Source organism: Lissotriton helveticus, chromosome 12 (assembly GCF_964261635.1).
Source record: "Lissotriton helveticus chromosome 12, aLisHel1.1, whole genome shotgun sequence".
In the NCBI taxonomy this organism is placed as follows: domain Eukaryota; kingdom Metazoa; phylum Chordata; class Amphibia; order Caudata; family Salamandridae; genus Lissotriton; species Lissotriton helveticus.
The window spans coordinates 604982179-605003951 of NC_136073.1; the positions used below are offsets into that span (position 1 = coordinate 604982179).

The 21773-nt window shown below is 42.0% G+C and overlaps 1 protein-coding gene across 1 annotated transcript in view; it reads right to left on the minus strand.

Moving 5' to 3' along the window:
- Positions 1-11062: 11062 nt before the first annotated feature.
- The window catches only part of OR10J1 (olfactory receptor family 10 subfamily J member 1), a 38414-nt gene continuing 27703 nt past the window's right edge, over positions 11063-21773 (minus strand). Inside the window, exon 2 of the mRNA XM_078668841.1 lies at positions 11063-12025. Coding sequence (XP_078524967.1) covers positions 11063-12016 — 954 coding nt within the window. The 5' untranslated portion in view covers positions 12017-12025. The remainder of the gene's footprint in view (positions 12026-21773) is intronic.

A 21773-nucleotide genomic window follows, 5' to 3' on the forward strand; every position in this document is an offset into this window, starting at 1 on the left:
TGTCCACATAAGGTATCCAACCAAATTACAGCAATTCTTTCTTTTTGCTTAAAAATGGGAAGAAAGTGCTGCAGAAGGATGCTTCCGTTTCGTTTTTTTCCTGCAAAACGTATCAACAAAGGGTTTATGGTGCTACAGTCACCATTTTCCCAGCTTTCAGGAACAGGAAAACTTTTCTCAGAAAAGCACAATTGTCTACACAGTTTTGGAATTTTACTGGGACATATCCTGTTTTTTCCTATTTTTTGTTCCTTCAACCTCCTTCTAGTTACTGGTAGGAATGGGTGTGAAAGCAATAATGGATTCCAGAAAACTATACATTTCTGAAAAGTAGACAGAAGTCCGAATTTCACAAGGGGTCATTTGTGTAGATCCTTCAAGGTTTTTCCATAGAAAATAACAATTGACATAAAAAATATTGAAATTGAGTTGAAAACACAGCCATGTGTGCCAATTTCACCTGTAACTGCTTCTAAGTATGGTATATTTTTTAAAGTAATATACCGTTACATCTGATGGATCCATCTGGTTGTGAGGATATATATGACTGGTAGGTTCACAAAGAACCAGGGGTACCCAGAGCCCATAAATGAGCTGCGTCTTGCAATGGTTTACGGGTATACAGAAATGCATTTGGTAAAATATAAAGAGTGAAAAATAGGTGCCAAGGACACCTTTAAATTTTTCAAAATGTGAACAAAATCTAAAAAATTTGAAGCAGTGGTTATTTGCACAGCTCCAAAATTGTGGGTACCCAGACAAGCATGTGAATATGAGGACATTTTTCAAAATTACGTATTTTTTACACATTGTCTTATATTTTGAAGGGAGAATGCAAAGAAAGACAATTGGTAATAACACTTGTTCTACCATTGTGTGTTTCCCTAAGGCTTCCCAAAAAAATGGTACCTCACTTGTGTGGGTAGTCCTAGTGCCTGTGACAGGAAATGGCACAACATGCAACGTGGACACATCACATTTTTCCAGTGAAAACTGCCTAGCAGTGGATTTTGACCCCTAGCTCAGCCAGCACCTAGGGAAACCTAGCAAACCTATACATTTTTAAAACTAGACACCCAGTGGAATCCAGGATGGGCTGACCTGTGTGGCTCACATTAGGTTCTGTTACGCAAAACCCCTTGCAAACCTCAAACTTTGTAAAAAAAACACATTTCCCTCACATTTCTGTGATGGAGTCCTGTGGGGGAGCCACAAAATTCCACCCAACCAGCATTTCCAAAAGTCTCCCGATAAAAATGGCACCTCACTTCTGTGGGTAGGCCTAGTACCTTGACAGGAAATTACCCAAAACACAATATGGACACAACACATTTTTCCAGTGAAAACAGGCCCTTCTTTCACAATGTCCCTAGCTATGGATTGTGGACCCTAGCTCTGCCAGCACCTAAGGAAACCTAGCAAACCTATGCAGTTTTGAAAACTAGGCATTCAGGGAAATTCAGGATGGGCTGACTTGTGTGGCTCTCACTAGGGGGCCGAATGCGATGGCGGAAGGACCGTTACCGCCAGCCGTGCGGTGACAGTCCTTCCTCCATCAGACCATGATTTTCCAACCGGCAGATTACGTTGGTGGTGGGATCCAGACTGCAACTGCGGCGTACACAGAGACGGTCCGCCACGGAACCAACACAGGCAATCATTCAGAGTGCCTGGCGGAGCAGTATGCAACCATTTTTATTGAGAGACATGGGGGAATGCTGTGTGGGTGGACGTTTGTCGGTCCCTGCAGATTCCAGAACTTTCCATCACAGAAATGTGAGTAAAATGTGATTGTCTTTACATAGTTTGAGGTTTGCAAGGGATTCTGGATAACAGAACCTGGTGAGAGTCACATGAGTCATCCAATCCTGGATTCCCCTGGGTGTCTAGTTTAAAAAAATGCACAGGTTTACCAGGTTTCCTTTGGTGCCGGCAGAGCTAGTGTCCAAAATCCACAGCTAGGCTCATTGTGAAAAAGGGTCAGTTTTCACTGGAAAAATGTGATATGCCCATGTTGCGTTTTGGGCCGTTTGCTGTCACAGGCACTAGGATTACCAACACAAGTGAGGCACAATTTTTATTGGGCGACTTGGGGGAATGCTAGGCAGGTCGGGGGTGGAAGTGTATGGGTCCACACAGATTCAGAACTTTCCTTCAGAGAAATGTGAGGATAATGTGTTTTGCTTTTACAAAGTTTGAGGTTTGAAAGGGATTATGGGTAACCTAACCTGGAGTGAGCCAACCAATTCACCCCATCCTGGATACCCCTGGATTTTTGGGTTTTCAAAAGAGTACAGGTTTGCTAGGTTTCCCTTGGTTCTGGCTGCTCTAGGGCCTAAAATCCACAGCTAGGTGCATTGAAAATAAAAGGTTAGTGCCTAGTGGGCTCTCTGCCGCCCTGGGGGGGAGCAGGTCAGGGATTGTTACCCCAATATGCCCCTAAGGGCGGACAGAAAGACTGTGGCAATTTGTTTGTGGGTGGGGTCATTGGCTTTCTCATTCTGGGCAGCCACCACCCCTACATATAAACAAACAACATAATTCCTGGTAGGGCTTTCTTCCCCCTGGAAGGGCAGATATGGGGCTATTGACCACATCTGCCTCCTGGGGGTGGGCAGATAGACTGTGGCATTTGTTTTGTGAGGGCAGGGCATTGGCATGTGTATGCTGGGCAGCCCCCACCACTGAACCTTGCAACAAATCCCTGGCTTAATAGTAAGCTTTCTGTCCCTTAGGGGGCAGATCAGGGGCTACAGCCCCTGTCTCCCCCCAGAGGGGGGACGAAAGACTGAATATGCTCATTTACAAATGGGGAAAGCAAAGGACTCTGTACAAGGGACCTCTCCCCTCTCACTGGTGCCTAGTGGGTGGATCTCTGCTCGGGGGTCTTCATGCTCGGGTGATCCACAAGTAGGGTTCCACAAAGGAGGGATATAATTGGAAAGGGGAGATTCTCTCCTTTCCAACAATACTTCTCCCATGTGTTTCGATGCTAGGGGGCTGAGATAGCCCCACACGCACTGAAGCACTGAAACTGAAAAGAGATGATCTGCTCATTTCAATTTTAGTTGGAAAGCAATGACGTCAGTGTGTCATGCGTGCGATCGTCATTACATTTAAATGAAAAAAATGCCTCTGGAGGTGGGGAAAGCTGTCCCCCACCTCCAGAGGCAAAAAAGGAAACCCCCCTGCTGTAAACAGCAGTGGGGTTTAGTGCATATGTGCTCATGACAGAACGGTTCCGTTATGAGCACATGAGCACTGGTGCTCATGATGGAACCATTCCATCATGTGTCCTATCTCATTTTATGATGAAAGGTAGATTTAGGCTTGAAACAACCCATGCCTGCTATGTCAGTGTGTAAACCCAGTTCCACCAATGTTCCCTTCTTATCATGTCCCTGTGAGATGCTACCCTCCATTTCAGTGTCAGATCCAGATTAATCACTGACATTTTCTTTGTAACGTTTTCATTTGAAACATTTTTGTAGCCTAAGTTTTCTGAGGAATTAAAAAAGATCTGTACGTGTATCACAATAATTATACTCAGTCGCTGGACAAAAATACAAACTCAATTCTAGCACATATTTCTCAATCAGAATCAGTTCATGACTGGATACATTTACAACAGTAAACATGATGTCTCACCGAAAATTTATTTTGGTGCTGCCTTGTATTCCTCCAGGAAAGCATTTTGTTGATTCTCTTTACTGCATCCTTCCCTTGGTTTTGTCCTCTTTTGGCACCTCTTTATCCTTTTGGGTGACCCCTCAATTTTGGGAATTTTACTTTGTTTTAATAGTTGATATTTATCTATAAAAAGTTGTTAGATATCCGGGGTGCTTGTCTAATAATGTTTGTCTAATAATGAAGCAGTTTCTTCTTAGACAGATGGTGCCTTGAAACTAGAGTCAGTTGTTAGTATCTCCTATTTTCTCTGTATCTGCTTTTTTTTTAATCATTCCTAATGTTATCACATTTTCTGACAAAAGTAAACAATGTCCCTCCCATGTAATAATTTGTATCTCTCAGGAATGTTCAGCATTTTTTTGTGGTATTTCTTCTGCCTATTTATCAAGTATTTTCTCCATTTCCCCTCAGAATCTGTTTATTGTTTCCTGATCCTTTTCATTTTTTAACTTGTCATTCATTTTTTAAATTTCCTCTGATATGCTGTCAAGTTCAATTTTAGGATTTTTTTACAAGTAACTCCATCATATGATTCGATGTAGTGCCCATGAGACTAGACCATTCCTCTAACAACTTGGGATTTGGTTTTTCATGGGTGAGGGTAATGACTATTCGAAGACATCTAGGCACATTACCAACTTCAATACATTTATCTATTAACGTAATAGCTTGAGTTTCAAATAGAAAGAAAGGGGTTTATTCAAATATTTCTCTAGTACGTTGCTTGCAAGGAGATTGGCCTATAATTCTCTGCAAGTAAGACACAGTGGGCTTTTTTTCAGTAATGGTTTTACGATAGCATGTTTCCATGCAGAGGAGATATTGACACTATTCAAGGAATGATTGAAAATGTCAGGTAACTCCAAAGCACTAGCTACCTCTCTGCTTCACTCTCACTTACTGATCCCTTTTTACGCACCCCAATTTGGTATCACAAATCCATCAAAATCAACAAACGCTCTTTATTTTGGAAAGAATGATTGACAAGGGTATTATTACACCTCAGCATCTAATGAAAGATTGACCTTTAATGGATTTCTCAGATCTCCAATCTTTCTACAATGTTTTCTCTACTCATGCCCTTCATTATCATCTACTCAAGGAATCTCTTATTCGCCTTTCTCTTCAGGACTCTCCCACGATCATTTCTGATCAAACCTTCCTTTCTCTCATCGATTTCTCCACTCAATAAAAAGCTTCTACCATATACAAAATATTAGCCCACTCTTCGAAAATTAGGACCAAGTCCAAGTTAGAGCTTTTATGGGAAAAAGGATCTAGCCCTACCAATCCCCTTATCCACATGGGATTCTCTTTGGAAAAAAATTCATACCTCCTCACATTCTGCTAGCACTACGCAGACCTTATTATTTCTACAATAGACTTTTCCTTACCCCCGGTGATATGTATACATTTAAGTTACTAGATTTCCCCAAGTGTTGGTACTGTCCTAACAATAACTGTGATTTCCTTCAAATGTTTTTCCTTTGCCCTCTTGTTAAAGCTTTTTGGTCCCAAGTTTGTCAAAATGTAATGATATTTTATCGACTAATGTTATTTTTTAAATTTCACATGTTTTTATGGGCACTTATTTTTAGCTATCACTCTTCAAATTATAACCACCAACTGGAAAGACACTTCAAAAATATCCTTCCAAGCCTGGTGGATTTTACTATGCCATCATCACAGACTTGACCATGCTTTCGCTAATTCTACTGCTTTGTTGATCAAAAAAGATTTATTATGGTTGCCTCCAACTTCTTTTCTTTCTAGGTCAAACAGTTAAGCTTGTGCATGCACTCTTTATTGTTTTTCATCTTTTTTTTATATCTATTCACTGTTACATATTTTGTTTTTCTTCTTTATTAGACCCTTTTTTCTTTTTTTTTCCTTTTCTTCTTTTCTTTTTTCCTCTTCTCTCTCTCTCTCCTCCCCTCTTTCTTCTCCTTCTTATGATCTAAAAAATGCATTTGACTTTGTATAGTTTTTGTTTCGACTGAGGTGTGATTCATTTTTTATCTCACTGTTAAAACTTACTCTAGTACTGTTAGCCCTCATCATACAATCTGTATTGATGTTTTACTATGTTTATTACTTCAATAAAGCTTTCTAAACTAAGAAAATGTCAGTTAAGATGGACATGAATTCATCACCCCCTTTTCTCAGAATGTCTGTGGGTGCACAATCAATTTGTGAGCCGGATTTTGTGGACTTCAGGGTTTCTTCAGTAACCTCTTTGCCTAAGGCAGGAAACTAGGTTAATTTAGCTAAGGTCAAAGAACCTGCGTGTGGGGTCGGAGTTTTTTGACAAGGAACTAGATATTACGAAAGCAGGTCATTTTGTTGTGCGCTCTTGTGATAGTTGTTAACATGAGTTAGAAGGAGGAACCCTGCAAAAACTTTATATGAGAACTCACTAACAATTCACATCCAACAAGTTGAACAACATCACAAACCCCACTGAAATGCTGACAACTGACCAGCATCTTAATTCAATGCTCAACTAAACCTTAATTTGCATAATTTTGCTCGCTGGATTTGTAAAGGACAAAACTACATGGGAAGATTATTTGTGTAAGTGTAGCAGTGGTTTCATATGTACATTGACTGGATAATTCAATATGTTTGGCACAATAAATGCTGTTACTCAACCTTATTTAGGACTCATCTTTGCTCAGTTGAAATAGAACAATCTAATCTGCACATGACATTTTCTGCCAATGCTGATTGATAGTCATTTTGTCTACTGCTGAGGAACAATTGAATGCTCTTGACTGAGTGCTTTAGTATTTTACTAAGCTGGGGCATCACTCAAGATACAGTCCCTTGGGTCATCACGAATAATGGCTAGATCTTTTCATTTTTATGGGATCTGTCTTATTGTAACAGTGAGTAGCTGAAAATTTCAGTATAACCCGACAGGGATGTCCCCTATCACCCCTTTTGTTTGCTTTATCAATGGAACCATTTCTTTATGCACTCCAGTTACAACCCGATATCACTCCTTTTAAATTTGGTCCCCATTCATTAAAAATTACAGCCTATGCTGATGATATCGCCATCTATTCTAGTGATATCCAAAAAGCGATGCAGGGCATTACTACTGAAGCTAACAGATTTGGTGGCGTGTCTGGATATAAATTAAATTTAAATAAAACCCAAATATTAGCTAATTATAATCCAGGGGGCACAGTCAATGGATTATGTCAAACGGCAACATATTTAGGGGTCAAGATATCTGCCGAAATTAAGGATATAATTAAAATAAATGATGATGGCTTAGTTAAAACCACTATAACTCTTTAAAAAAAATGGCACAAACTCCCTTTAAATATTATAGGTAGAATCAATTTGATTTGTATGATAATATTACCTAAATTTCTTTATTTGTTCCAAGCTATTCCTTTGGCATTGTGTAATTCTTTTTTTAGGAATCTGGACGGAATTTTTAGTAGCTTTATTTGGGGGTATCGCAAAGCCCGTTACTCTATGACTCTCCTTAAAGGGGCTTTAGACACAGGGGGGCTGAATTTCCCGGACTTAAAGTTATATTTTTGGGCAACATTTGTAGGACGTCTACGACATTTAATTAACTTGGATAGTGAAGACAACCGACCTTATTCTTTTACGTTTATGCTCAATTCTGATGCTAATTTGTTTCTGTGGAGGACCAATGACCCTAACTATTTTAAAAGGGTGAGATTTAAGACTGCTAGAGATTTGGTTAAAATCTGGCGCAATATACAGACCTTCTGTAAGGTGTCTTTCTTCCACCCTAAATTGATTTTGTGGGGAAACCCTGGATTACCGGAAATATTCAGAGACGGATCGACTAATACTTGGGTTATGCATGGAATAAAAACACTTGGGGATCTGTGTGGTGCACAAGGGTTTCTTAGCTTTGAAACCCTCAAAATACTTTATAATGTTTCAGATTCTATGAGGTTCAAGTATTTGCAAATGCATGATTTTTTGATTCGAAACATGAAACTTCAAATTATCTCGGATTCTAATATATTGGACAGTCTTTACTCATTAAAAAATAAATCATTAATTAGTTGCTGCTATAAATGTCTTAACACTTATAGAAATATTTATTGCAGCACATTAGCGGAGAAATGGAGTAGGAGGCTGGGTAGTAATATAACTCCAGCTGTGATTAACACATCTTTATGTAATATTAACAAAGCTGTTCTCTCATCAAGTCTAAGACTGCAACAATTTAAAACAACTTGTATGCTTTATCACACCCCAGAAAGAATATCTAAATGGGCTTCGAACAGTATATACAGCGATCGATCTAAATGCCCCAAGTGCGCGCTAGACGCAGCAGACTTGGTACACATGTTATATACTTGTCCTATGATACTAGAATTCTGGACATCTTTTGAGAGGATAATGAGATTGAAGATAAGGAGTACATTTTCCTTAACTCTAGCTCTAGTTTTACTTGACGTTAACGTTACTAATACTCCACAAAGTGTTTTAATTACTATTATGTTATCATGTGCTAAACTTATAATTGCCCGTGCCTGGATTTCTCCTAATCCTCCACATATTATGGAATGGTGGTCTTTGCTTAATGAAATTCACGGTATGGAACTTGCTTTGGCCAGGCTCAGGGGTACTAAATCCTTAGTTAAATTTGATAAGATTTGGGGGTCCTTCATTGGGTAAATGCTACTTACTTTTTGAAACTTATATTCACTTTGATTTATGTTATATGCCTGCCACGACGCTTGTTCGCTTTTTGCTCGAAGGAATTCAATTAGAATTCATTTTTGATGAAATGTCTATTCTGTGTATGTATTGGTTTCTGTATTACCTCTTTTTTATTTTTTTTATTGATCTGTTTGTTTTTGTCTATATTTTATCTGTGCTGCTAATAAAACATTTTTTTTAAAAAGGACTCATGTTTGCTCAGTTGAAATAGAACAATCTAATCTGCACACAACATTTTCTACCAGTGCTGATTGATAGTCATTTTGTCTACCGCTGAGGAACAATTGAATGCTCTTGACTGAGTGCTTTAGTATTTTACTAAGCTGGGGCATCACTCAAGATACAGTCCCTTGGGTCATCACGAATAATGGCTAGATCTTCTTCATTTTTATGGGGTCTGTCTTATTGTAACAGTGAGTAGCTGAAAATTTCAGTATATTGTGTTTTCTCCTGTTTAAAGGCCACCAGGATTTGCCTGGTGAAATGTTTGCTACAGGCAGTGCCAATTCTTCTAGCACTTTTCTCACAACTCCTAATTGCACTTCAGATGCAAGTACCTGCTTGCAATCCAAGTCATAACTGCACAGTCCATCTTAATGAGGACACTTAAATATACTAGTTGCAAGTTTATCAGAGAAATCAGCTAAACAGAGCGGGGTTAGATACCCTTTTAGCAGATAATTATCTTAGGGTGGTTTAATTTAATATTCTGTCATAAAGTATATTTTGAGATGGTTAGTCTAATTGCAGACAAAATTGTGTCTGTTTTCAATATGGTATCACTTTGTACGGATTATTTCCAAGAGAATGATCATTGTTTCTCCATCTTGTTTCTTAACTTGATTAAAAGTTATCAAGAAGCTCTTGAATTTGAATATATTCATATGTCTACAAGAATCAGCAGGAAAGATTGTAGTGATTATTCTAATATCTAGGTCAAACAGCATAAAAAGGATTAACCCCAGATGCATCAAAGTTATGTTTTGCGAGTCCTTAATAGCGAACTTTAAGGATTCGCTATTAAAGACTCGCAAAACGGGATGCATGTAGGAATCGCAATGTTATTTGCGATTCCTACTGATTCCTTATTTGCGATTCGCTAATTGCTCATCGCAAATAAGGAATGGCTTTCCCATTCATTCCTATGGGCCGGCCCATAGGAATGAATGGGGAGTCATTCCTTATTTGCGATTAGCAATTAGCGAATCGCAAATGTGCCGCAATTTCAAGGGTGCAAGGGTGTCTAAAGGACACCCTGTTGCACCCCTGAAATGGTAATGTTCACTGGTGTTGCGCACACACATGTCCCAAGGACATGTGTGTGTGTAATATACAACTTAGAAAAATGCACTAAAGTGCATATTTCTAAGTTTTTGCTATTTACCACGTAGTTTGAATTCACAGTAAATAGCGACCCCAGATTGCGAATTCGCAATCTTGGAATGGTTCTTGCATTGCATTTAAGGAAACGCAAATTGCGATTCCTTAAATGCAATCGCAACTTGAGAACTCTCAATTATTTGCGAATTCTTAAATTGCGAGTGCATAAACCCTTGATGCATCTCAAATGCCAGTTTTTGCGGGCGCAAACGGCCGAATTATGCGATTCACACCGTTTGCGCTCGCAAAAATGCTTGATGCATCTACCTGATAGTTAGTAAAACTTCTCCCATTTGCAGGTTTTGCTTAGATCGAGAGGAATCAAGAGTATGTAAACTTTAGCACAGCTTGCTGTAGCTGTGCCACCTATGTACTGTACACTAATCTATGTATTCTCCATAAGATTCGATTGGGCTGTGGAATTCATGGTCTCAATTCCATGACAATGCATATTTTTATTAACCACTGTTAGTCTTTCCAATAATCTTTCATTTAGCTAGCATGCGCATACCACCAAGCTCTTCCTAACTGAATAACGGCTTTCTATGCATTTTATTGTTATCTGTAGCAGTTTAGACCTTTTCGAAAAGTTAAAGAGCTGGAATGCCAGAGGTATGCACTGACGATATTTATGGGCACATGCATCAAGGGTTTTTGTATTCGCAAACGTTGCGAATCGCAAAAATCGGCCGTTTGCGAATGCAAATCCCTTTTTTGGGATGCATTAAGCTTTTTGCTTTTTTCGCAATTTAAGAAATCGGAATTTATTTGCGATTTCTTAAATTGCGATTGCATTTAAGAAATCGCAAGTTAACCTTCATGGTAATTTGTGAAAACTTTCAAAAATGCACAAAAGTGCATTTTTGAAAGTTTCATTTTACACACACACATGCCCTTGGGGCATGTGTGTGTGAAAAAAGTACTTAAAGGTACATTTCAGGGGTGCAGGGGGTGGTCCTTTGGACCCCCCCTGCACCCTTGAAATTGCATTCTCATTTTGCGATTCCTTAATTGCGAATCGCAAAATGAGAATGCCTTCACATTCATTCCTATGGGCCTCTAGGCCCATAGGAATCAATGGAAAGGGATTCCTTAATTGCGATTCGTAAATTGTGAATTGCAATTAAGGAAAATTAAGAAATCGCAAAAAAAATTGCGATTTCTTGATGCATAGCCATTTGCGAATTCTTAATTGCGATTCCTTAATTTTCACAATTAAGAATTCGCAAACGGGAACATTGATGCATGTGGCCGTTAGTTCATATTTCATCTAAATTGTGGGACGGCAGCATGTTGTCCCAATGGCTTTCCTTAATGCCCCCTTCACGTCCTTGTTTCTCAAACTATAAATAAGGGGATTAGTCATTGGAATCACTGTTGTGTAGAGCACTGCAATCACTCTATCCCTCTGTGAAGTATACCTGGAAATTGGCTGCATGTATGTGGACATAATAGTGGTATAAAATATGACAACCACAAGGAGGTGGGAAGAACAGGTAGAGAACACTTTAGACCTCGCTTTGGAGGACTGGATCTTCAGGATGGTAGAGATTATGTGAACGTAAGAGAATAGGGTCAGGAGAAAAGAGCAAAGAACAATTGTCGCAGTTGATGCAAATACCCACATTTCATGGATACGTGTGTCATCACAGGACAATCTCAGCAATGGTTGGATTTCACAGAAAAAATGTCTGATTTCCCTGGACTTGCAGAAGGGCCGTCGGAATGTAAACACTGTGTGGGCCAAGCAGTTCACAAGACTAGAGATCCAGCAGGTGGCAGCTAAAAAAACACAGACCCTTTTGCTCATCAGGACTTGGTACCGAAGCGGTTGGCAGATGGCTGTGTGGCGATCATAACTCATGGCAACAAGGATAAAGCACTCTGCTGACCCCAAGGTCACAGAGAAATACATCTGTAATGCACAGCCCAGGAAAGATATGGACTTGTCCTCTAACAGGAAAATGGCCAACAATTTTGGCACAATGGTTAGTGTGACGCTGATGTCGATAAAAGAGAGGTGACTTAGGAAGAAATACATTGGGGTATGAAGACGAGGGTCAATTCTTCGAAGTATGATCAGGAGAAGGTTCCCCATCACAGTCACTAAAGAGATGGCCAGGAATACTACAAAGAGCACAATTTGCAGCCAGAAGATTTCTGTCAAGCCCATCAGTAAGAAATCGGTCCCTAAGGTTACATTTTGATCTCCGTTCTTATCCATCTGTTTTATCTGTAGAGGAAATCAACAATTAATCATCTGTTGCATTATTCCTAAACCATAGCGTTTTCTCATGTTTTGTTTTATCAAAGTAAATGTTACATTCTCATTGTGATTACCTCGTCATTCTAACAAACTGCATATCGGCATATAATTTGTATTTAAATACACCACAATGGTACTCTTCTTACTATAACATGAAAGGCCAGTCATCACTGTATAGTTATTCTAACAAACTAAGAGTGATATGTGGGATGTTTTTATGAGGGTGTGAGAATAATACACCATACTGAAGGTTCACTCTTTTTAGGTCTCAGCTACAGACAACTTTCTCTGTCTGTTGCAGACCGATTATTTCCAGTATATTACATATACATTGAACTGCATTGGGTAAGCCCCTTGCTTATGATTGGATAGGTTTATTGTCTATATCATTTACCTACTCCTGATTTGATGGCTCCCCTCCCTTTTCTTGCCTTTCTTGCACCAAGACGTATTTAAAAACCCAGTATTTTGATTTGATGGTATTTTTTCCACTGAGGATGGCAGATCATCCATTGCAGTGCAAGCGAGGCACAACTTTGTCTCCATCTCCCTCCTTATACCACTTTTTGTTACCCTTCACCCAACCCCTCACCCAGAGCACACTTGGCATCCCAGTTCCCTGGCACTTTGTGCCTTCTTGCCATGATATCTGGAGGTTGCCATCTTAACATATTTTTAAACGGGGACATGGCCAAGATGGCACCCGAGTGGTTGTGTTTTCACAGAACTCTGCCATCTGAAACCAGGTGGGGCATTATTGGCAATCTCCAAGCAAACCAAATGAAGTATCCATGGGTCTAATAGGTCTTAGACAGACCATTCAATAGGCAAAGACCTAGTGCACTGTGTTCCTATTATCAGAGGACACTACCTTAAGAAAGGAAAATCCTTTAAAAAGTATGGATTCCCAATCTCCAAGCACCTATTCTATCCCTGTGTGATGGCAACCTGAGGGGAACACTGTGGAAAGTGGGGCAGCTGCTCTAAATTTGAGGAACTAGCAAATTGATTGCCAGCTGATTGAGGGCCTCTGAAGACCGCACTCTCAAAACGACAGATGGAGCAGACTGTGACTGCAGATACGGTGTAGCTGAGTATAGCTCTGGGCTGTAGCCCTTGCTGTCTACAATTGAGTGCTAGCCCAGTGATCGAGCCTGTGTGGAGAACTGAAATTGGCACTGTATGCCCTTAATGGGCTGCCCTGCTGCCTACTGGTGAGCTCCCTTGCACTGATGCTGTCCCGCCTCCCTGTGGCGTAGCTGCCATTGTCCATCCACACTGATCTTCTACCTTCCCACTCAGTTGTTGGAGTGAGGCAGTAGTGATGCAGCATAAATCCTACTCCTACCCACCCCATGTTATCACAGACCACTTGGCCCGATTGACTGCCTGGGGAATCCGGGCCTGGGTGGATTGTGTGGGGAGTGCATTGTGTTGTGCGGCATATATTCACCTGTTCCTTTACCAAAGAAATTATCTCGAGCTGTGAGAGTGCTCGATTTAATATCACAACGGGCCCCCATTTCTCCCTATCTGGCCTATACATCTACAGGCCTCCCGGTCCGGCTTCTAAATTTATTGAAGCTCTCCTTGAAGTAACAAGCTCCTTAGTTGTGAGCTCGGCCAACTTCACCATATTAGGAGACCTTAACCTCCACTTCGATCTAACTCAAGATCCCACTATTAAAAACCTCTTGGCGGACTTAGCAGCCCTACAACTCTACCCTTTGATCCAGGCCGCCACCCACTCAGCCGGGCATACTCTAGACCCCATCTTCACTAACATCCTGGAGACTACGACAGAAGCCCCCAAACCTATGGGATGGACAGACCACTACCTTATTAAATTCACCATACTGATCACAGAAACATTCAAGATAGCCGAACCCACTCGACACCTAAAAAGGCCATGGCACAAACTCTCCACCAGTGACCTACACTCCACTCTTGTAGAATTCCGGCTTAAGGCAGACATGGATATCAACACTAATGCTGCCTTCCATGATTGGATCACGAAAGGACTAGATGCCCTTATTCCTCTCAAATGGTCTAAGGGACGCCGTTCCCCTTCCAACCCATGGTATAACGACTCCTTAAAATCCATGCGGAAGGAATGCAAGAAAGCGGAAAGAGTCTGGAGAAGAGAATACAATGATAGGGATAAAACTGTCTACCTGTCTAAACAAAAAAACTACCACAAAGCTATCCGATCCGCACGTGCCACCTTCTACGCAGACGAAATTAACTCTAGCCCTAACCCCGCTAAAGTTGTTTTTAAACTATTGGAAGAACTGCAGAGCAGTAGATCTTCCTCCTCCAGCATCACCTCCGCTCAACATTGCGAAGACCTTGCTACGTTTTTTGTTGAGAAGGTGCAAAAAATCTACAAATCATTCCCACAGACCGCCTCTGTTCCACTCAACCCCCCTAACTCCATCAGCAATGGCACCATTTTGATGTCCATACCCGAAATCTCACAGGAGGATCTTGCGAAACTCTGTATGAAAGTCAAATCTGGTTCTCCTGCAGACCAGATGAGACCAGCCCAATTTATCAAATCCCTAGAATTCTTCCTGCCTTCCTTGACTTCCATACTAAATCTCTCCTTCTCCTCGGCCAATGTCCCAACCGCGTGGAAACAGGCTTGGGTCTCTCCCATCATCAAAAAGCCGACCCTGGACCCCTCCATGTTAGAGAACTTTAGACCGATCTCACTGCTCCCATGGACATCTAAACTTGCAGAGGCCCACGTTAACAACATTTTATCCCAGCACATGGATCATAATAACATCCTAGACCCATCCCAAAACGGATTCCGGCCGGGACATAGCACCGAGTCTGCCCTCTTGGCCACGTCGAAACATCTACGGACGATACTGGACGCCGGTCAAGGTGCTGCGCTGATTCTGTTAGACCTCAGCGCAGCCTTTGACACGGTCTCCCATAACATTCTTCTATATCGTCTGGCCAATGTAGGAATCTCAGGTCTTGCCCTGGAGTGGTTTCGCTCCTTCTTGAAAGACAGATCATTTAGGGTGTCTGCTCCCCCTTTTCTTTCCCAGCCCCACCCCATTGGACAGGGTGTCCCCCAGGGCTCTGCTCTTAGCCCATCTCTTTTTAACCTATATGTACAACCACTCACTGCAGTGGCTAAAGCATGGGATCTCTCCTTAGTGTCTTACGCAGATGACACGCAACTAGCCATCACTCTCACTGAAGGCCCTTCCACCACGGCCTCAAGATTTAAAGATGGTCTAGCTGCCATAGCCCAGTGGATGACGGACAACTGCCTGCAGCTTAACGCAGGAAAGACGGAGGTGCTGCTCCTCGGTAAGAACACCAACTACTGGAACGAGCACTGGTGGCCCTCGTCACTTGGCACTTTCCCACCTCCTAAATCCCTGGTCAAAAACCTTGGTGTCTGGATGGACGCCGCACTTAGCTTCCAGACCCACACAAAAAAAGTGGCAGCTACCTGTGTGGGCCTGCTAAGGAGCCTTAATCCTATACTTGGATTCTTCGACCCCAAGACTCACCAGCTGATTGTCCAAGTCCCGCTTGGACTACGCCAATGTACTGCTACTGGGCGCAAACAAAGCGGAAATCGCACGACTGCAACACGTGCAGAACACTGCGGCAAGAGCCTTAGTTGGTCTCCCCCGCAGATGCACAGCCAGAGCCACTATTCGAAAACTGCACTGGCTTCCCATCGAATCACGTATCCAGTTCAAAACACTCACTATGATTTTTAAGATACTTAAAACTGGACGGCCAGAACTACTTTGCCCACTTCTAACACCTTATGTGCCACAACGCAACCTTCGCTCGTTAGGTCAACACCTGCCCGTACTGGCAGACGCTCCTTTAAGGTGTTGGGAGCCAAACTCTGGAACACCCTTCCTCTGCACATCCGCTCTTTGGATAACTTGACCGCCTTCCGCAAAGCCGTCAAAACACATTTGTTCCCCTCTCCCTAGCCCCCCTGGCTTTCTCCCTCTCTCCCCCTCAGGTGCTGACACGGTCTTCTTAGCGCCGGGACGCCTCTTTGCTGGGGCAGCTGTCGCGCTTTACAAAAATGTTAACATAACATAACATAACATATACTCCAGCAGGGGGAGTCTGGTAGAGTCCTCTAAGATCCACTTGGCCTGATTGCTCACTCCAGATCCAGAGAGAGACTTGCCCTCGAGAGGACCCCTGGAATGTTGGTGCCAAATACTGTGAGGTTTACCTGGCGCTTGCTGCGCTACCTTGGGTTGCAACTGAGATTGTTGGTGCTGCAAGCTTTGGGTAAGTGCGTGCTGCTATATTTAGATAACTTTGTGCCTACATGTGTAGTGGCTTGTTTGGGTCAGTACTCACTGGAACCACTGCGCTTCGGGAAAGGCTCTTTTGGGCAGCAGACCAGTGCTTCAGGATTGGCTTTACCACACTCTGGACTGCGAAGGGTGATCTGGGGGTGGTGGTGGTCCTCTGCTTTATTAACACACAATTGTGTTACTATTAAAGAGACATTTGGAGTGATTGCCCTGCCCTTCCTGTAGGGGACATTTGGCTGCAAGCTTCTCACATATTAGTGACACCTGATCCCGGTGCTATCTAGGTGAGAGAATTCTGGTCCCTAGATCAATTTGACTTTGGATCCCAACTGCTTTGCAGTTCTCTCACTTCTCTCACTCATCCTGATGCCACGATAGAGTGCCAGGGTGTTCTTCATGACTACAGTTTCACTTAAGGTGAAACCATTTTGGCTACCAAACGCTCCAAGAAGGATACCACCTTAAAAGGATTGTTGTGCAAGACACTGGCAAAACATCGCCCACCTACTCGCTCTGGGACCTCCACACACTCTTCTACAGAGGACGCCAAAACGCCAATGGTTGAAGAACATGTCACTCGGCCATTCCTGGAGGTGATCTTTGGGGCCCTGAGGGATGATATAGCTGCTCTTAAGAAGAATATAGCGTCAGACATTAAAGGCATCAAGCACGACGTGGCTGAATTAGGACAATGAGTGGATACATTGGAGAGAACAAGTGATCAACAAGAAGATGAACTAAATATGCATTAACAGGAACTACAGGAATTGTGTGAGAAAAATGCTGAACTCTGTTTTCACCTGGAAGATTTGGAAAACAGGTCATGTCGCTCTAATGTATGTATTAAGGCGTCCTTATGCAGGCTGACTCTGGAAAGCCTGATGGTTATGTGATTTAGCTGTTTGCCTTGTGGCACCTGAACTGCTGGACAAAGAAATGTTTTAGACCACACAAATAAAGCTGGTGACCACACAAGTACTCCAGGCACCCCTCAAGACATACTTACCTGTCTCCACTCTTGTAAACAAAAATACATTGTCATGCAGCTGTACGAGACAAGACCACCACAACATTCTAAGGCACGAAAATGGGAATTCTTCAGAACTTTTCTGTCATTATTCTCCAAAGATGTTAGGGCCTTGAAACCAGCCATGTCCTTCCAACGGGAAAAGGGTGTGCACTACCATTGGGGGCACCCCTCTCAACATGTTTTTGTATGGAACAAGGAAACCCTGGAGGAGGCCCAATCGATTCTCGGCTTCCCAACCCTCTTGGAATAGAACACACAAAATACCATGACAAAGCCTCCTCTCCATCCATCTGTCCAAGTCACGTCATCGTCGGAGCTCAGGGACTAGATCTGCAACTAAACCTACAGAAGCTGAAAGAAATAGAGAATGAACAGCCCTCCTTAAACAACTCCTGCAAAACGGGAATAACTCTGAACCATAGACATACTGATTGCTGGTTCGACTGACCAATATTGGATCACATTCTTATGCTTTGAACTGCTTTCTCCAGTACAATGAACTTCCAGACTGCCATGCCACCATCTAAGAACTAATGTAGCATCACACGGCAGAGATCACCTTGTTTCCAGCATCTGACCACCAAGATGCTCCAATGCCATGAAAAAGGACCCCTACACCAATCCCCTCAGAGAATTGTCTCACAACAACAGATCCTTAAATAGATATAACCTCACAAATATCAACATAGAGCAGAATACCCTAACCCACTCTATTAACAAGATGAAGAGTAGGCTCATTAATTACAGATCTGCTAGCAAACATGCTCCTGACATATTCAACCTCATTCTAGAGAATGATTTAGACATTATTGTTCTCACCGAAACATGGCTAAATAGTTCCTCCTCTCCCATCCTTGACTTACTGGTTCCTCCTATTCACGACCTAATCCGCCTAGACAGAACCGGGAAACCCGGGGGAGGGGTATCCTGCATTTATTGTAACTCAATCTCAGTCAAGCAAGCAGACTCCATCGGACTATCCTCCTGCGATTACCTCTGTATTAATATCTCTGATGATAAGCGCATCGCCAGCAAGCTTCACATATTCTACCCCCCCGGGTGATAACTTGACTTTTATCGACAAGCTAATGGAAGTCATTGCATCCAACGTCAACTCACAACAAGTACCTTGAATTTTCTTGGGAGACTTTAATCTCCACTGCAACAACGCAAACGCTCATGGTGTAGGCTGTCTTGAAGAGTTTATGTCAGACCAGGAGCTATCTCAATTCTGTGACAGCCCAACTAACAACAAGGGAGAGACACTGGACCTCATCATAGCAAAAACAAACATCGTCTTACTAGAATCCATCACCCCATGCGACCGGACTGATCATCACTGCATCCTCTTCTCCATCATTATCGAAGTAACTCAAAAAAGGGGCAAACCCTCAAAAACAAGACAATGGAAAAGAAATATCAACCACATCACCTTGGTAATCCGATGCAACTCCGCCCTCACCCACATGATGGGCATGACTGATGTACACGACCTCACAACCTTCTACAAATCCACTTTGCTTGAAATCCTGGACTCTACAGCACCCCTCCAAGAAAAAAAAATCTCCTCCAAAATTTCCAAACCTTGGTTCAGTGAGACCCTGAACTCGGGGCGATGCAAGCTAAGAGTTGCGGAGCAATTATGGGAATCAGCGCCCACCACTGATAACCTTGATCACCTTAGAAGGTTAAGGAACTCATACAAAAGGAAGATTCTTAAGGCAAAGGCAGACTATTTCCGAACCCATCTGAACCAAGTAATTAAACGTCCAAAAAACTCTTTGAAATCGTCAAGCAACAAGCATGCAACACGATTAACTCTAGGGAACTAAATGACCTGACTACACCTACCTGCGATGTGCTTGCCAATTTCTTCCGCGAAAAGACTAAGGCCATCGAGCTCGACATCCAATCCAAGAAGGCTCTCCCACAATCTATGGCCCAAGATACTAAATGTGGCACACTACTCAAAGTCTACTTTAATACTCCAGGGGAAGTCACAAAAAACAATGCCTCATGGCCTACCTTCTCGTCAATCTCTCAATAAATAATCTAGAACACTCTTCAAGCAATCAACCCTTCCAATCACTTCTCTGACCCCCTGCCTCCTGCCCTATTCAAAATGTTAAAAACAACTATCCTACCTCTATAGGCAAAAATGTCTTAAAATACGGCAGGTCACACCTATACTAAAGAAAGCTGATGCCACCCCATCTGATCTCAACAACTACCACCATATATCCAACATCCCCACTTTGGCGAAACTGCTGGAGAAATGTGTACAAATTCAATTATGCAACCATATTGAGAATTACAACCTCGAGAGTCACCAATCTGGCTTCCGCCAAGGTCACAGTACAGAATCTGCACTCACACACATTATGGACGACATACTAAAATTGCTTGACCGCCGTCCTCCGAATCATGGACGGCGTTTTGTTTTAGAAGATCTTCGTTGGCGAGCACAGAGGGGGCGAGTATTGTTAGCACCGAGTGACCCACGAGGTCCACTGTGGAATGACGTCTGGCTACAGTTTGGAAATCCTTTTTGACAGCTTGCTGTGAATAGGGCAACAATCTCTTGAAAACACGGGACAGTTTCGTCTGGTCCTTGTTGGACTGTATGAGATTCGCAACCTGACTGACTCCGAAGACTTCGAATTGAATTAATATTAGGTTTCTTGGAATATGTATACACCTAATGAAGGGTTCAGATTGAACCCGAAATGCATTGGGTTGTTGATGAATGTTTTTTTGGGATGTTAATTCACAAAGAATATATACGTGTTTAACTCTCTTATACTGTGAAACTCATTAGATTAGTCTTCTGAAATTTATTTGAATTATTTGAATTATTCACTATATTTTGATTCTGGTGAAATTACTGAAGTAAAAAACTTTAGTTTACTATTTGTGAAAAGTTTGTTTATGTCATTTAGGCCTTAGTGCCATTAAGCTGTGCAAGGTTCAGTCCCGGGTTTCCCAGGACTCACATTTAAGTCATTAACAACCACCTCATGCTGAATACCAAAAAAACGGAATTCATTCTCACCTCTCCACCGAATCACACACCTAAGACAGACCTATGGTTAAAACACCTAACCTCCTTTGACTGTGCTCCCCTCATCATTGAATCAGCAAAATCCCTAGGAATCACCATAGACAAACACCTGAATATACAGACCCACACATCTACTGCCACCAAGGGAGCTAACCAGAAGTTGAGTATACTAAAGAAACTCAAACCCTTCCTCCCTCAGGCCGACCTAAAAATGGCAGTGCAAGCCCTAGTGCTATCAGAATTAGACTATGGAAGCACCACTCTTTGCAATCTCCCCAAATACAAGCTGGCTCCGCTGAGGGCATCAATTAATGCTGCAGCTAGACTGGTATAAGGATCTAAAAGAAACAGCCACATCTCTCCAACCCTGAAGGCCCTGAACTGGCTGCCTTACGAGGCAAGGATACACCTAAAGGTTGCCTGCATGACCCATAAAGCACTACATAACAATACACCCATTTACTTAGCTCTAAAGCTAGAAAGGTCAGGAAGTTGCAGACAACTTAGAAAGTGTGAGTACTTTACTTCTGAAACCACAATCCTTCTATAAGAAGAGAAATGGTTGCAGAGCTTTCTCAGGGATTGCACCAAAGATTTGGAACTCCATACCTCCAGTGGTGCTTGGAATCACTTCCTGTACCACATTAAAAAAAGAAGTACAAATACTACTAATGAACAAATTCACATCCTAAGTCTTATTTCTAGGCTGACACCGAGTCACCTATACGATCCGCATATCATTGCCAACCTCCGGTGGAATGAATGAGATTATTATATGTTTGTTTATTACCACAGCCACTTAATGCTCAATAACTGTATTTAGTGTAAAGCTCAGTTGGCCACGGGTCTACTATATTATTCATATACCTCATACCCATGGTGAATCGAAGGAGAATATTATATGTATGATTATTTGCACAACCACCTAATGCTCAATAACTGTATATTGTGCAATGTCCTGCTGATTATGGATCACCTATGTTTGTTATCCATATACTATATCTCTTTTGTACGTAATGACACATTTCAAATGCTTGTATACTACCTCAACCGTTTATGTTTTATACTGTATGCTGTAAAGCACTCTGATACCCTCGTGGGTCACGTTCGTGCTATATAAAACTTTATAAATAAATAAAATAAATAAATACTGTTTGGTATAACTGACTCCCAAGTGAGAGAGCAAAAATATATTGTACTGTTCTTGTTTTTCAGTTTCTTCCTCCCATGCACCACACTCTACTATGTTCTTGTTATATCGACATGGTTAGTTTCATGTCAGTCAGTCATAATCACTTTATTCAG